Below are 15,313 nucleotides of genomic sequence, written 5' to 3'. Positions count from 1 at the left end.
TCTCCCATCCGCTTTGTATGGGAAATTCCGTCGTAGTGTTTTGGGAAGCGGTTAGCCGTTAACGTCCTAAAATGTAATCGCTTGGTCCTTGGATGACGACAAATCACCCCTAAATATTTCATGCAATTCGGGTGAGTATCTTTTGGGAAAAGTTGGTAAAATACATACATACATATACATCTACGTAGACGAAAACTTTCTAAACTAACTAACTAACTTTCTCGCCCAACTTCGCTGGTCACCCCAACTTTCGTTAGAGAGATTATTATACGTTGTGTTTGGTTTTGTTGCTGTGCAGTCTTCTTAATTGCCCCTCGGGGATGAATGAAGTATTAACCGATACACCACCGTGCAGCAAAATACAAATCGTTCCCATGAACAGTGGGGGAAAAAAAACCAAGACAGAATTCATCAATTAGGACTGAAACTCTCGGGGTTTATAGCGAAGCCTGAACAAAGTACATGAAGAAGAAGTTTAATCAAGACCTGGGGTGAAATACCTTTTTTTTGAAGTTATTTGAGGATTAATTTCAGTCCTGGTGCATCTTCAGTGCTTCTTTCTAACAGACGTAAAGAAGAAACGACAGAAGTTAATTGAGGATCACTTCTACTTCTTTGACCTGTTTTTCTACAAGATTAAAAGCACAGTGACATTAAAATGTGCAGAATATTATAGTTGCATCCAACACATGGTTAAGAGTTGGTTACAGGATGTGAAAATAACCAAATACAAAATCTATTTCATTTTCAATTGGTAGATTTAATGATGAATAAATGAATGAATGAAGCAGTAAAACTTTCAGCCATGAAGGGAGATTTTAAATGTAAAGTGGATCAGAAATAAAAGGGATTTTTTTATTATTAGGAATTTGCTCTGATGAAGCATCACGAGCATCAAAACCACACAAAGGCTGCAAAATGTGATGCTTCACTGTATTTTACACTGTTAGAAAATGCATGACCTAGTTCAGCTTTTGTAAAAAGATCTTGAATTAAATGTACATTTTCCATGTTGCACTCAAACCTCTTTGCAACTAAAGCAAAAGAAAACACTTGGAATTTTCCAAAACGTTGTATAGAAATGTTGTCATGCCGGTGAGGTACTGAATGAGCTGTTCTTGGACGAAGATGAGGTTGACCCCTGATCTCTAACGTGTTATAATTTGGATTCTTTGCATGTGACATAAATTGACATAAATTTGCCAGAGGTCCCCAGTTCAAGTCTGTGTGGATTCTTCATGTTCTGGAGTCCAAATCCATGAATCTGTAGTTAATAAGAGACTGTAAACTGCACATATGTGTGACTGTCTGCTTAGATTGAAGCTGGACGAAGGCGCATGGATGGAAGACTTTGTTGTTATGTCGCCCCCTTGTGGTTGATGTAAATGTGACAAGAGAAGAGGAGAAAGCTTAATTGGAAATCAAGCCTCAAAGTTACTGTTACTTTAAATAAGTACAAGGAAAGCAGAATATGGAAAAAGAAAATCTCTTTATTATGTTGAATTTATTCCTTAAGCAGTTTACATAAAGTACAAAACATATAGACGCGCTCTATATCCCCGCTTCACACTCCTTCCAGTGGGAGCCGCGGTGGTTCTGACACCCAGTGTTCTGGCACTTCAACACCACTTTCCAGTCAAACGTCAGTGAGATGTGGTGTGTTGAAGCAGGTCTGTGACGACCGCAGCAGTAATCACTCTGACAACAGTCGGAGATCTAAAGAACATCAGCAATAAAACGCTTCAACTAGTGAGAGTGTGTGTGTGAGGCCAAAACTGAAGCCGTCTGATTGGTTGACGGCTCAGAGCGACGTCCAGGGGAGACGTCTCACACACACACACACACACACACACACACACACACACACACACACACACACACACACACACACACACACACACACACAGGCAGGAAGACAACATGTTCACAAACACATACACACACACACACACACACACACACACACACATTGAGACAACTCACACAACCTCACTCACACACACAGACAGCCAGACAGACACACATACACACTGACACATGCGCACAAGGACACACACGCAGGGAGAGGACCTGTTTACACACACACACACACACACACACACACACACACACACACACACACACACACACACACACACACACACACACACACACACACACACACACACACACACACACACACACACACACACACACACGTTTACATGACGTGAAACCAGTAATCTTTTGTTGTGGGTTTTTTTGTGTTTTTTTATGGCATTGTTGTTGTTGTTGTTGTTTAGTCTTTGAAAACAACTTTCAAAGTACGTTTCTGAAACCCTCCACTCTGTTTACACGTTCATCCGTTTCTCTTTCAGAAGAGTTTGACAGTTTAGACGGCAACATTTTGAAAACAATCGTCGGAGACACGCAAACACCAGCAACAATGAGAACGCTGCAGTTTGCTTGTCACACAAGGAGCCGACACACCACCCGTACTGCACCGGCACGCTGAGCAGAGGACGACACAGAACCTGCTGCATGGAGGAAATGTACCTACATGTGATCCAATGTCATCAATGTACACTTAACTGGAGAAGGGCTGTTAAATTCAAACACTCAGGAACCTTCCATTGACATTGATCCACTCGCACATGTGCAGAACAACTGTTGAGTCACGCCGGAGTGTTCATGTGCCGTCATCGATATTTGGGCGAAGCTGCGCATTTCCAGTTTACGCCTGGAGCGTTTTGAACTTGTGGCAGCCGAAAAGTGACATTTTCAGCCAAATTTTAATTAAAAGTTTTCCCTTTTCACTTGGTAATGTCGAGTAATGAGGGAAAACGTGCAGAGCTAATAGTTTTACTGTGCATCTCCAAGTAGATCCAAAACAGTAATAGTGGAGGAGTCTATACTGCTGGTTGTGTTATTTGAATTAAACAACATACATTTTCTCAATGTGTACATTTACTTGACAACTTTCTTATATTCACCAGATACTGTGCAAGCTTATTCTAATCTATGGTGAAGAAAGACAGTTTAAAGGAGCTTGAATGTTTATGTTACTGTGGTCTACACACACACACCAACTAGTGGCCTGGTGGGTGAACTACAGCGTTTATTATGAACCGCCATCTTTTTCAGAATGTCGCCGCCCGAACGTGAAAGTTCTCTGAAAACACTAAAAGGAAAAAGGAAAAAAACAATGCAGTTTCCAAACATTTGCTGTGTAAACATTAATCCTGTGTGTTTGCCTTGTAAGAGAATGGAGCGAATCCAGGAAGCGCCATGTATTCAACGTGATGACGTGGGAGTAAACTAAAGCTGAATCTCAAACTAAATCTTCTCTGTTGTCAGCTCCAGCTTTCTGCAGCCTTCGGTTAAATAAAGCAGGCACAGAAGATGGACGGAGTGACAAACCCGGTCTGTTTCACATTAAAACTCGTTCAAGTCGTATAAAACACTCTGGATAAGCAGCCACTCCTGCGGCCCTCGACGGACGCTCAACGCTGAGGAGACTTTGGAGGAAAAAGACTGTATCATCGCTGCAGCGTTGGTGAGTGCCTGTGTGGGAACCTTGTGACGCTGCTGATTCTCCTCATGCCTGCAGGAGCTGCCCCACCAGGGCAGGGCTCCTCTCCCGGATCAGGGCCGAGGCGATCTCAGCGACCTTCGACACCGACCTCTCCCAGAGATCCTCATCCTGAGAGAGAGCGAGAGCGAGAGAGAGAGAGAGAGAGAGAGAGAGAGAGAGAGAGAGAGAGAGAGAGAGAGAGAGAGTCGCACAGTAAGACCATTTGTTCGTGAAATTATGCAAAGGCACGGCAGCAAAAAAGAAAGAAAGAATCCTCACAGACTCCGTTTTGTTCACTTTCATCTCTCCTCTCACGACTTCATCCGAGTCCTGCCAAAGCTTCTCCACCAGTTAGCATTAGCCGCCAGTTCAAACAGAGTCAAATCAGCCCCATGTTGTTCCACTTGGAATAATGGGGAGTGAAAACCAGGCTGGTTAGGAGGAAGTTACAACATCCACCAACACCGCTGACAAATTCCATGTTTTGAATTTACATCCACACTTCCCACAAAGGAGAGGGGGGGGATCCCAGTTTGAGTCAGCTGGAAGCTCAAACAAACACGACACGAGATGAATGGTGATCCGGCGGCACCGCATTTAACTGGATTGGAAGAATCACAGATTCTGGAGGAATTTTCCCGGCTTCCTTGTTATTTCATGGCTTCTTTAATCAAACAGGCGGAAGCAATTTTCTGAGCGGAGAAGATAAATGCCGCAGGATTAAAGCGTGTTAACTCTCCTTTTTCACATTGGAAAGTTAATGTGGAGCCCTCTGAAGCCCGTGAACCAATAAAGGCCGAGCTTGGAGATTGATGGTCCATGATATTGGACAGATCTACATGAAGCAACACATGGAGACCAAAGAAACGAGGCCATTCGATCAGCGTGTCTCAACCACTGTTGTGGTTGTTTTGGTTTCGTGATTCCTCTCCTCTGTATCTCTTTATTCTCCTTTTTTTCCTCTCTCTCTCTCCACACAATTCACTTTTAATGGTTTTCACTCCCCTGACTTCATTCCTCGGGGTACAGCGACTCCCCACTTTGATTTAGCTTCTCGCTGAGGCCTAAAAGTGACCCGTTTTCCTTTTTTCTCTCCCTCTCACTCTCTCGCTCTCCCCCGGCTCGGTTCCTCACACAGATTTATGTGTCATGCTCTACCTGCACTTCTTCATAAATGAACGGTGGACTTTTAATAAGGCTTTTGATGTAGCAGCTAGCATGAAAGGGAGAAAAAATATGAAACAAGATGCGGCGCTTACCACAGAAGACGACGGAGAGGAGGAAAAGACGAAGGTCTGGGATAAATTTGACCTCACGCGATGAAACTGACTGATTTAAATTACGATGCTTTCTTCTTTTTTTTTTCCTCTCTTGTTGTCTGGTGCAGCAGACATACTGTAACTCATTTATTGAGTTCCTTGTGCAATGAGAAAACATCAAAAACAAAAATAAATTAAAAATTGTTCCATATATTTGTTTCTGCAGACTTGGATACAAGCAACGCTTCCTTATAGCCTGAATATGTTTCCTTTATGGTTGTAAACTATGTGTGTTCCAACCATCCATGAAACTGGTTCAGAACCGATAAAATGAATGTACAGTATACCTATACGGCAGCTATTTACTGCTCTGATGCAGCAAACTAAACATCAGTTAATCAAGCCTGCAAATATAAAGTGGCTCGAGCTTTGATCGACCAGAATCAACATGTTGGAAGACACTGAAGCCTTGTTTAAGTGAAAAAAAAAACTACGAAGTTGGATTGTTATTACGGAGGTAAACAGTTCTTCTGCACGTGCTCAGAAGATGGAAATGACCAACAATGGCGGCCTCCAGAGTGTCATGACTCCCAGCCCATATTCTCATGGGACTTAGTAGAGTCGCCGTAATAACAATCCAACTTGGTCGTCCGTCCAAACAAACGTCCGTGTATTCGCTATTGTTAATATTTTTAGTGTATTTTTCTCTACAAGCATGTTTGTGTGTTTTCTTTACAATCGACCAACAGCACCCACTGGTGGCCCAACATGTGAACGACATCATTTTCAGTGTTTTTGCTATTTCCGTGTAAATGGACATCATTTTCAAAAACGTTGCCTTGGAAACGCAGAACGAAAAAGGGCAGCGTTTTTGCTCCGAGGCATTTTTCCCACTGGGAAGTGGGACCTTTCCTAATTCCTTACAAATTCCACTTAACCTATCAACGCACTATCATAGTAATATTGCTTAAATGCAAACTTTTCTTAAGTTAGGAAGAAAACCATCAAAATGAGGAACAAGACATTTTGAAGTCTTGTAGAAATGTTTGAATTCATAATTGTATTTGACGACGGATTTGGGTGAGACTTGTAAAGCCACAAAAATATTTTCGCTCTCGGTCTGCAACCAATTTTTTTTGTTTTACAGATTCTCAAAACGCTGGCTTTCCTATAGTAAGAGTTTTTAATTTTCTAACATCCACAAAGTGGAAAACAAAGAATAAATCCCCCTAAAATGACAAAATATCGATGATTTGTGATCCGGAACATTTGTTTTAGCACTTCTCTGGGTCTGGCTTCCAAATGCAGCTTGTTGTCAACAGTTTCATACATCTGGAGCTGAAAGAGAGCCCAGTCTGACTCCGGCTGTCCTGTCTCGACCTTGCGGCCCGACTCCACCGGACGGCTCAAAAGCCCTCCCAGCTTGCGCGGGGATCGGACTTGGAGGGCGACGAGGTGTAAGAGCGACGAGCGTGGAATCGGCCCTGACCGTGGTTAATGGGAGCAAGAGAGCCGGGATCCAGAACTCCTGGAGCACTCGCTCCTAATCAGAACCAGCGCAGGGAGAATCAGATGACACTGATTTTCCACACTCGACAGACTGAAGGAGGAACCGAGGCTCTGGAGTACAGATCAGCCACTGCATTGATTGAAGCAAACGAGGGGGGAATAATAAAAAAAAAAAGAAAAAGAGGGATGGAATTCAAATACGATAGCGTTGAATGCGTTCCAGAGGCATTCAAATTATTCCTTTTTTTTTTTTAGGATGCCTTCAAATCTACAGTTGATTCAACCTTTAACGAATCAAGTAAAGGGGATGGAAAGAAAAACAAGTAGGGCTCTTGAGTTCTTCTTCAGCGTGTTCCCAAGTCGTTGTTCTGTGGCTTAAACGCTGCTACGAGATGGGCCAGTACATCTGCAAGCAGTCTGACGGCACCGAGTTGACACGCACATCCTCGGGAACACGCGTCGGTTCGTTGGTGATCGCTCAGAAGAAGAAAAAACTCGGGGAAAAAATCTTCTGGTCGATCTGATTGCATCTTTTCATTGTTTATCAGATGAAAGCATTCCTTTTTATTTGTTATCTTAAAGCAATTACAAACCTCTGAGACGTTGCATGTGTCTGGAGGCACTCGAAGGCCGCCGGGATGATGGATGCGATGTGCGCGAGCAGCGACCGATTACCACCCACGAGGACTCGCGGGGTTTTGTGGGAAAGTCGCAAAAACGTTGGGCATGCTAAAGACAGCTACGGCCATCGAGCCACAGGTAATGACTCGATAATATACCAGTTTTCCTAAAGCCGGAGTTTAAAAAAAATAAATAAAATGCAAGTTTGCACGCAGAAAATATGAAAAAAAAAAAAAGTCAAGATCACCAAGGAGGATCAAAGTTTCAGGCCGAAGCTCCAGTGTTGAATTATTTCCACCCCCGATACGCAGCCTTTGAAATATGAATCATGCTTCACAAAACAGCATTTATTGAATCAAGTAGTTGCTCGCACGCTGGAACTCAAACGAGAGTTTTTAGAGCTTCATCGACTCGTGCCACAGCTTCGAGTCGTCACAACCGCCACTCAGGCTTCGAGCGCCGCCGAGGGAAGAGGCACGGGGGGGGGGGAGGGTCGAGTTACTCCACAACAACAAACTGCGAGGCCTCGAGAGAGAGATTTGCATATTGAGTCGCTCTCAGGCTGAAATCTATATGACTTGGGAGACGTGCTAATTGATCGCCGCTCTGGGAGGAGCCACAGCTGCGGTCACTCTGGTGACCCGGACTCGGCTGCCTTTGGACGAGGGTGGCACCGCGTCCAGTGGTCGTCTCCTCTGAGGACCGTCCAGGATGGGTCCAGCAGCTACTTCACTGCCTCATTGTTCTGGCCATTGTGATGAAAGAGAGAACACCCGCGTAGACGCTCTAATCGTGCGTGCACGATTAAAGTGGAATGTGATCCTGGAGGATTTGCTCGTCTCCAGATTTTCATCCTCATCGGAGCCGTTTGTCCCCCGGCGTCGACGGTTTCCCGCCGTCTCTCTCTCCCAGCATCTCTTCCACACGAATATGGAGAAACCAGTCCGCTTGAGGCGGAGTATTTCTCACTGTGGCAGCAATTAGACAAGTACTGTGAGGCATTTGGAAAGACATGAGAAGAAGGAAAAAAAAACCCTGAAGTGAAGACATGAACTTTGATATTAAACCCAGGAAGGGATTAGTCTGATTGATAGTCCTATTTCAGCTAATGGCCGCTGCTCACCTGTTTACAATGTGGAATTCATCTCCAGATGTTCCGAAGACATGAACATTTCTTGCGGGCCAAAGCCTAAGTGCAGTCCAGAGGAGGGTATTTCATTTTATTTTAAAAGCACCGGCTTTTTATGAGATTCACTTCACTATTATTAGACGTGAGGGAGCCTCACTTTCCACTTCATAATGACTAACTGCCGCGAATCCTCACTTAAAGGAGTTCGGTGCCAAAAGTATCATCATTTATTCACATTAGCTGGACGTACTATCATCACCAGCGTACGCCATTGTAAATGGGATTGTGACACATTTACATTTTGAAACGCAGCACTCGTTTCCACTGGCGGCGGAATCTGCTCCATCCATTACTGACGCATCCAATCCCTTGGTGGCCTTGATGGCGTTCATGTAGACAGATTTTATATTTGAAAATGTCGACTGTCAGCAAACAATATATGAACCGGTATCGGGGGGAAAATACCACTGGATACGAATCACAGATGGACTTGTGGAGACTTTAGGGGTGTAACTTAGATTTTTATTTTATTTTTTTTAAGTTTGTAAAACAAAACCTTGATTCCAGTCCAGGAGAGGAATCACATCATAAAACTCGAAATGCACTGGGAAAGCGCAGAGCTTCGCCGAGGCCAGCTGTCCGCTCTCGTTTGATATACGAATCTGCAACGGCGAGCACTCAATACGTCTGGATATATTTTCAAACTACCGATGATCGTAAGTATCTGTGAACGGCCACATCTTACACCCAACACAGAATTAGGCAAACAGCTACTTTGCAACAAGCTTTTAGCTCCAGACAACCGGGTCATCACTTTTTAGTACAATGCGAGTTATTATAGAAGTATTGTGAGAAGCTGCAGCTGTGTTTGTTGCTTGCTGTTGTTTGTGCATCATCAAACAACAGCAGGATCAACATGTGCATCTCCAAACATCACAGTGATACCTCCTGACTGCACATGAATACGCCACAAGAATTTGCGTGCCTTTCCTGACTTTATACAAGTAAGCTGGCCGAGCACGCGTGGAAAAGTCTGCGTATTTGCAAAAATACAGTATCTGTGCAAATGTCAATTTAAATAAAGTAGGAAACTCTGCTTTGCTTGTTCCGTCCATTTACTCTGCATCGATTGTCTTTTTTTTTTTTTTTTTTTTTTATGTTGGAAAGTCCATTTTATTCTTACAGCACCTTAGTAAACATCAACTGACCAAAGTTCAATATGATTTTTATTTTCCCCCTCAAAACTGCAATGTGATAATGTGGCCACAGCCAAAAACTGCAAATCATGGGAGAAAAAACACATTTTCTATACAGCTGCCTAAAAGTCAATCACGTAATAATTTTCTATACAGTAATTCTCTTGGTATTTGTTTTTCTGGGTCTCTCACAGAAAGTTTTTTTTTTTTTTTTGTCCATATTGCAATTTAATCTGGTGCAATGTGGCTACATTGAAAGTGACGTTGTGTGTCTCATGTCTTTTAGTGGATTGGAATACTGTGCAATCAAATCTAACACATCTGGAACGTCCATTGATTTTGTGTGAATTGCTAAGATAACATGATTAGTGTTTTCCACCCAAAACATACTTTAAGTGCGACTGCGTGCAGAGGGTAGTGGGTTCGTGTCCCACGCCGGGCGCCACCTTCCCGTGGGCTCACCACCTGCACGAAGGTTCTTAAATGGTGCATTGTGATCTGGGTGACGGTGCTCAGACTGTCACCCCCGCGACCCGGAAACGGATAAGCGGAAGAAAATGAATGAATGAATGAATGCGTGCAGAGGTGATACGATGCCAATATAGAACTGTGAACAACTGTAAAGCAATACTAGTGTGAAGGAAACTTTTATTTATTATCATTTACTGATTTTTAAAATCTATGTAACGTATCAGACCAAACTGTCCGGGGCTTAATTAAGGTGAATAATAAGACGGTGAGTTGGATCTCCTGGCCCAGGTTACTCGCTCCTGCCAAGTTTAATAAAAAATCTGACTGATAGTTGTTTTTTTTCTGTAATGCAGTTAACAAAATGATAAACAAACCACAGTGAAGACATAATCTCCATGGCGAAGGTGATTCTGTAACAGCATTGTTTTAATACATAAACAATGTTGTGTACGATTCTGTGACTGACTCGCCAGTGAGTTGAGGCAAAATCTTCTCGATCACTCCCATGTGCATGAAAACACAAACACATGCGGCGGCCTTGTTATTCCAGCGCTGCGACCACAAGTTTATGGAATGGAACTTCAATCATTAGCGTCTATTTTTGCTTACTGTTTAAAGGGTGGATGGTGACAAGTCATGAGGCGACAGGTCTTTGAAACACTGAGCAGGGGAAGAGCGGGGAGGAACGGCGGGGGGGGGGGGGGGGGGGGGTGGAGGAGGGTGGAGCGGACCACACAAAAAGCAATCCTCCGGCTCTGTTCTTTTAAATGCCAGTGATGCAGGCGACCTTTCCATCTGAAAGGAGCGCACAGCGCCACCTCTGCCACACAAGAAGGGCCGGTCTTTGAAGCCCAAAGGTTTTCAAGTAATTAGGACCTTTCGCAGTGGCAATTTGCACGCTGCTGTCACTCTCCTGAGCCCCAAGGACTGCTGCTGCTGCTGCTGCTGCTGCTGCTGCTGCTGCTGCTGCTGCTGCTGCTGCTGCTGCGGAGGGTTTCCACGCTGTTCCCTTCATGACGCGCCAGGCACCGGGTCCTAATAGAAAAACAGCTTATGGAAAGGCCTGGCAAGCAGATCGAGCCAAGAGCACTGGAAAGAGTTGTCAGAGTCACACCAGCTACCATAACTAAATAGGCCAAGAACATTTAGAACGTTTTTATCACCTCTTTTCATCATTCTAACATTTTACCATCCCTGTATTTTTCCCTGTGACATGTCGGTGTTGCTGCACTAGTGGTTGTAACGTCCACCTGAGGGCAGTATCTTGACTAGGGCTCGGGCCAGCCGGTGTTCTCCGCTCAGAGGAGCCTCAAAAGCTCAAACTACCATCTAATGTGAGCTTCCCTTCACATTGCCACCACTTTCTGCTCCTTAATAGATGAAGTAACTTCTCAGAAGAAGACAAAATGTCTCCCCAAATGACCTGAGCGCCGAATCCCAGAGACGCAACACTGCAAAACCCATCCAGAGCTTCGGTCTGAGTGAGGATAGTGTTGCAGGGCTTCTGACAGCTCATCCCTGAGTGGGTATTGTGCCCCCCCATCTCCACCGTGTATCACTGAAGACAGACAGTAGCCCGGGGCTAAAGTGACACCAGAGAAGAGGATAACGGGTTCAATTACTGGTCAGTCCAAAAGTCTGATTAAAGCAGTGCATTTTACACCACCGTGGCCTTGAAGAGCGGTGACAATCGAGTGGGCAGGTCTTCAGAGGGTCGTGGCCTCGTCCTGGGCATAAAGCAGCACTCTTAAAATTAAAATCAGTGGAGCGTCTTCTATTCATGCATGAGATGGAAGGTAAGCTTAGTATGTTTGTTTTCATATGCTGATTAAACAGAGAGACACAGTGAACGATCTAGAATATGAGAATTTCATTGTACTGAGGATGAGAACATCTGTATGTTTTGTGGAGCAAAGGTGAAAGGATGAAGCATAACAAAGTCATGTTTCTCACTCCAGATGGGTTTTTTTTGACGTTCATTTGGTGACGACAAATTGCACATAGGTGTGAAAGTGAGTGTGTCTCTGTTTGCCCTGTGATGGACAGTCGAACTCTCCAGGTTACTGTCATCAACCATAGTCAGCTTGATGTTACTCTTGAGAGAATGTCTGTATATACAGATACTTTAAAAGATACTATATATGTGACTTTAAAAAAAAAAAAAAAAACTCAAATAATAAGCCAAATGAGACGGAACAATATTCCAGATGTCTTCTCAAAGAAAGTTTATCACCTTGCACCAGCCCATTCAGTGCTGCCATACATGGTTTTACCACAAGATGGCATACCGAGTCATTCAGAAGCAGCTGGAATAGTGAATATAATGGCTGAAGCACTTTTTGACACAATAGTCTAAGTACACATGATAAGCCTGTTAGTCATTTATTAAATCTGGACGACTGCAACTACAAATCAAAAAGAATATCCACAACTGATTTCCACAATGTGACTAAACACTACTTACGTTCCTGGTAACCAATTTCTCTGCTGACTAAAAGAAAATTTGTAATTAAGACTAAATGACAGATCCGAAAAAAAAGAATACACTTGGAAAACAGGGAGTTTTAGGGGTTTTAAATACTTTGCAAAACATTGTGCATTAAAAGCGATTTGGAAGATTTTACAAATAAGTCCGATTTTAAATGCCGCTGAAATACAACATGTTTTGCATTGTGCATTACTTAGCATTTCAGCATGGTAGATCCAGGCTAGAGATATCCCGTTAACTCCCTGAAGATTTGAGAGGTCAATACCATGAAGAAGGTTTTTTTTTAATTTTCAAAACAAGCATGATAAGAGCTTAAACCAGGGGTGTGAAACACAGGGATTGTGGGCCAAAACTGGTCCACAAGAGGCTCCAATCCCACCAAACCACCAAGCAAATTGTAAAAAATGCAAAGAACCCATCGACTGGGGGACACAACACAGCAATGAGATCCGAGCTGAGAAATCGTTGATGCTGCCACGAAAGATAACTACCTCACTAAAAAAAAGCAAACTAGCCTCAAAGCCATGCTGTCGGGGTGAGTTTGTAAAAACACGCATAATGCGTTTTTTTGATTTTTTTGTATTTTGCACTAGAAAGTATCATTAAACTCATTGTGAAACATTTTGCCAAAACATAGGCTTGTTCAAAACTTCTACTTGACGTCACAACAAAGAAAAACTTTAAAGTCTAAATTTAAAGGTTATTATGGCACTATTTTACCTGTCCAACCCACTCATGATGAAATTGGACCGTATGTGGCCCCTGAACTAAAATGAGATTGACCCTCCAGGTTTAAATAATGCCAAGACAGAGCGAGTTACCACTGATTTACTGCTGCAAGGACGAGGACTGCAGTCTGTCTGTGCTGTAGAACCATTCAACTAGTGGGGGGGGGCAGGCGTAGGACAGGTGACACCTTGTTAATGGATAAAACACAAACTGAATCATATTTCTTGTGGGGATTTGTCAGAAGGCAGATGTTTAAATGTTTATCCGACTCGCTGTGCACATCCATAATCAACCACCACCACCCAATGTGAGAGCAGCTTGAATGAGTAGACTGAGAAGCTCTCGAGACGAACGGATGGAAAACATCGGCGACCGCCTGAAAACAAACGACTCAATGATGATTAAGGAAGTGCATAAAACTCCAGCCAGTCATTTTTTAGTACATTTAGTACAGTAAAATCCACAGAGAGAACATTTAACCATCTAACACATCAAGCCAAACAGTCTTAATATTTACAGCTGTGCTTCGGGTCACGACAACCTTCAAAGCACAAATTCAGGAGAATTATGACAGCGACATTCGTATTATTTTGTACTTCCTACAGATGAAACATCTCTATGGACTGTGTCTTTATTGAATATTACAAAGGTATTTGCCTGTTGCCTGAATGTCTGTATTTCAGATGCCCGTGTCGTTCCCACTCTGCCTCACTTCTTCTGAAAGGGACGCTAATGAAGGAAAAAGAATTAGTCTCTTCCTCATCCCACTTTTGTGCGGCTTCCTCAGACTTTCCAAAAGTTGCTCACAGACTTTGAAAAAAAAAAAAAAAAAAGAAAACTTTTGTATTGATAACTGCTTTTCAGAGCCTATTGAGAGAACACAACTCTTTCACGGTACATTGGTAAAGCTCTATCAACACGGGTTTCCAAAATATCCTGTCTCGGGGCGTCCATCGGGCAAACAAAGCAGTTTGTAAGTCATGTCTGGTGTACGACTGCTTTCCTCAGAGAAGGCGCTGAGAATGGGACTCTGAGGGGGTCTGTACTTCCAGTGGATGCCTTCAGTGAGAACTTTTTCCAACAAGCTCTGGTGAGAGATGACTTTGTTTGAATTCGACTCAGCGAAAGACGCAGCTCAAAACAGCAGGCAGAACAATGGCTCCTTAGATGAGGAGGTATGAAAGCATGAAGGCATGGGTGGGATTTATGAACTGGGACATACCAATTCCTACGTGCGGTTGAGAGAGACCCACAAGCACACGGACTCGCTGCAGATGCCTCATTTACTTATCGCACCGTATCACTTACAGAAACCCGGGGGGTTGCCAAACCCATGAAATACTGCAGGGCATCTAAGGTCGGCTGCAGGTGCAGGAATATCTGACAAAACAGCACATTCATTACTATCTGGGTCCTTGAGCTGCACGCATGCCGGCCAATGCTCGGGGCTCTCACTTCCATCCAGGACCGGCAGAGATTGCAATCGCAGTAGGTGGTGAGCCAAACATACAAACAGAGGTGCAACAGTGTTTTTGTCCTGCTGTCAAAATATCGGTCTGCGGCAGACTCAACAGCAGGAGGATAAAGTTGTCTATGAGTCCTGACAGATGAAGTGTGAGAACGAAGCGCGACTTCAAACTATCAGGACAGATCTTTTTTTCTGGTCACTTCAGGAGAAAAACCAACAACTACCAGATTTGAGTTCGACAAACCTTCGTTGAAATTGCATCATTTGGTTCATTTGACAAAACCTTAGATTTCCAACAATGCAGTGAATGTGGTGTTATTCTAAGCCATGATATATTATGACCAGCAGTTTTTACTCAATTAAGAGTCTAATTCGTAGCAGAATTTCTTTGAGACGGAGTCGGAACATTTTCAAAAAGTTGCGCTTTCCACCATTTACACAGAAAGTTCCACCTTGAGGGCTGTATTCAGAAAGTTGCATTTTCAGTGGCTCCACGCCCGAAAACGCAATGAAAGTTTTGCGCTTTCACTTGAAAACATCATGTAAACAGGGCTTTAGTTAATTATTAGTTTGTTCTTGTGAGAATTATTTAACAAGGTTTTGTCGTAATATGTACGTTCTGACCGGTTATCTTACTCATGTTAAAATCGATGTTGCCAGGACGTTTGTCGGATACCACCAAAGGAATTGATGCAATTGAAACGGTTAAATAGAACCGATGGCTGAGGGAAGACAGAAATTGAAACAAAAGCTGGCACATATTTTTGGCTCATGGCAAGAAGAAGCAGGTTTGAATTGAGCTTTTTCTCTCTGTGGACGTAGATTACATCCAGGTGCTCTTGTATATTCTAACAACAAGTTTGGTAAATTGGTGAGTCATCTGTTAATGT

At 43.3% G+C, this 15,313-nt stretch overlaps 1 protein-coding gene across 1 annotated transcript in view; it reads right to left on the bottom strand.

Annotated features, from left to right (window-relative positions):
- Positions 1-1,470: 1,470 nt before the first annotated feature.
- Positions 1,471-15,313, bottom strand: part of crppa (CDP-L-ribitol pyrophosphorylase A) — a 53,732-nt gene continuing 39,889 nt past the window's right edge. The window contains exon 10 of the mRNA XM_080470681.1: positions 1,471-3,682. Within this exon, the coding sequence (XP_080326807.1) occupies positions 3,578-3,682 (105 nt within the window). The 3' untranslated portion in view covers positions 1,471-3,577. The remainder of the gene's footprint in view (positions 3,683-15,313) is intronic.

This window comes from Lipophrys pholis, assembly GCF_963383615.2.
Source record: "Lipophrys pholis genome assembly, chromosome: 9".
NCBI classification, from domain to species: Eukaryota; Metazoa; Chordata; class Actinopteri; order Blenniiformes; family Blenniidae; genus Lipophrys; species Lipophrys pholis.
Note: the sequence above shows the minus strand (reverse complement) of the source record. Positions and strands in the feature narration are given on the sequence as shown.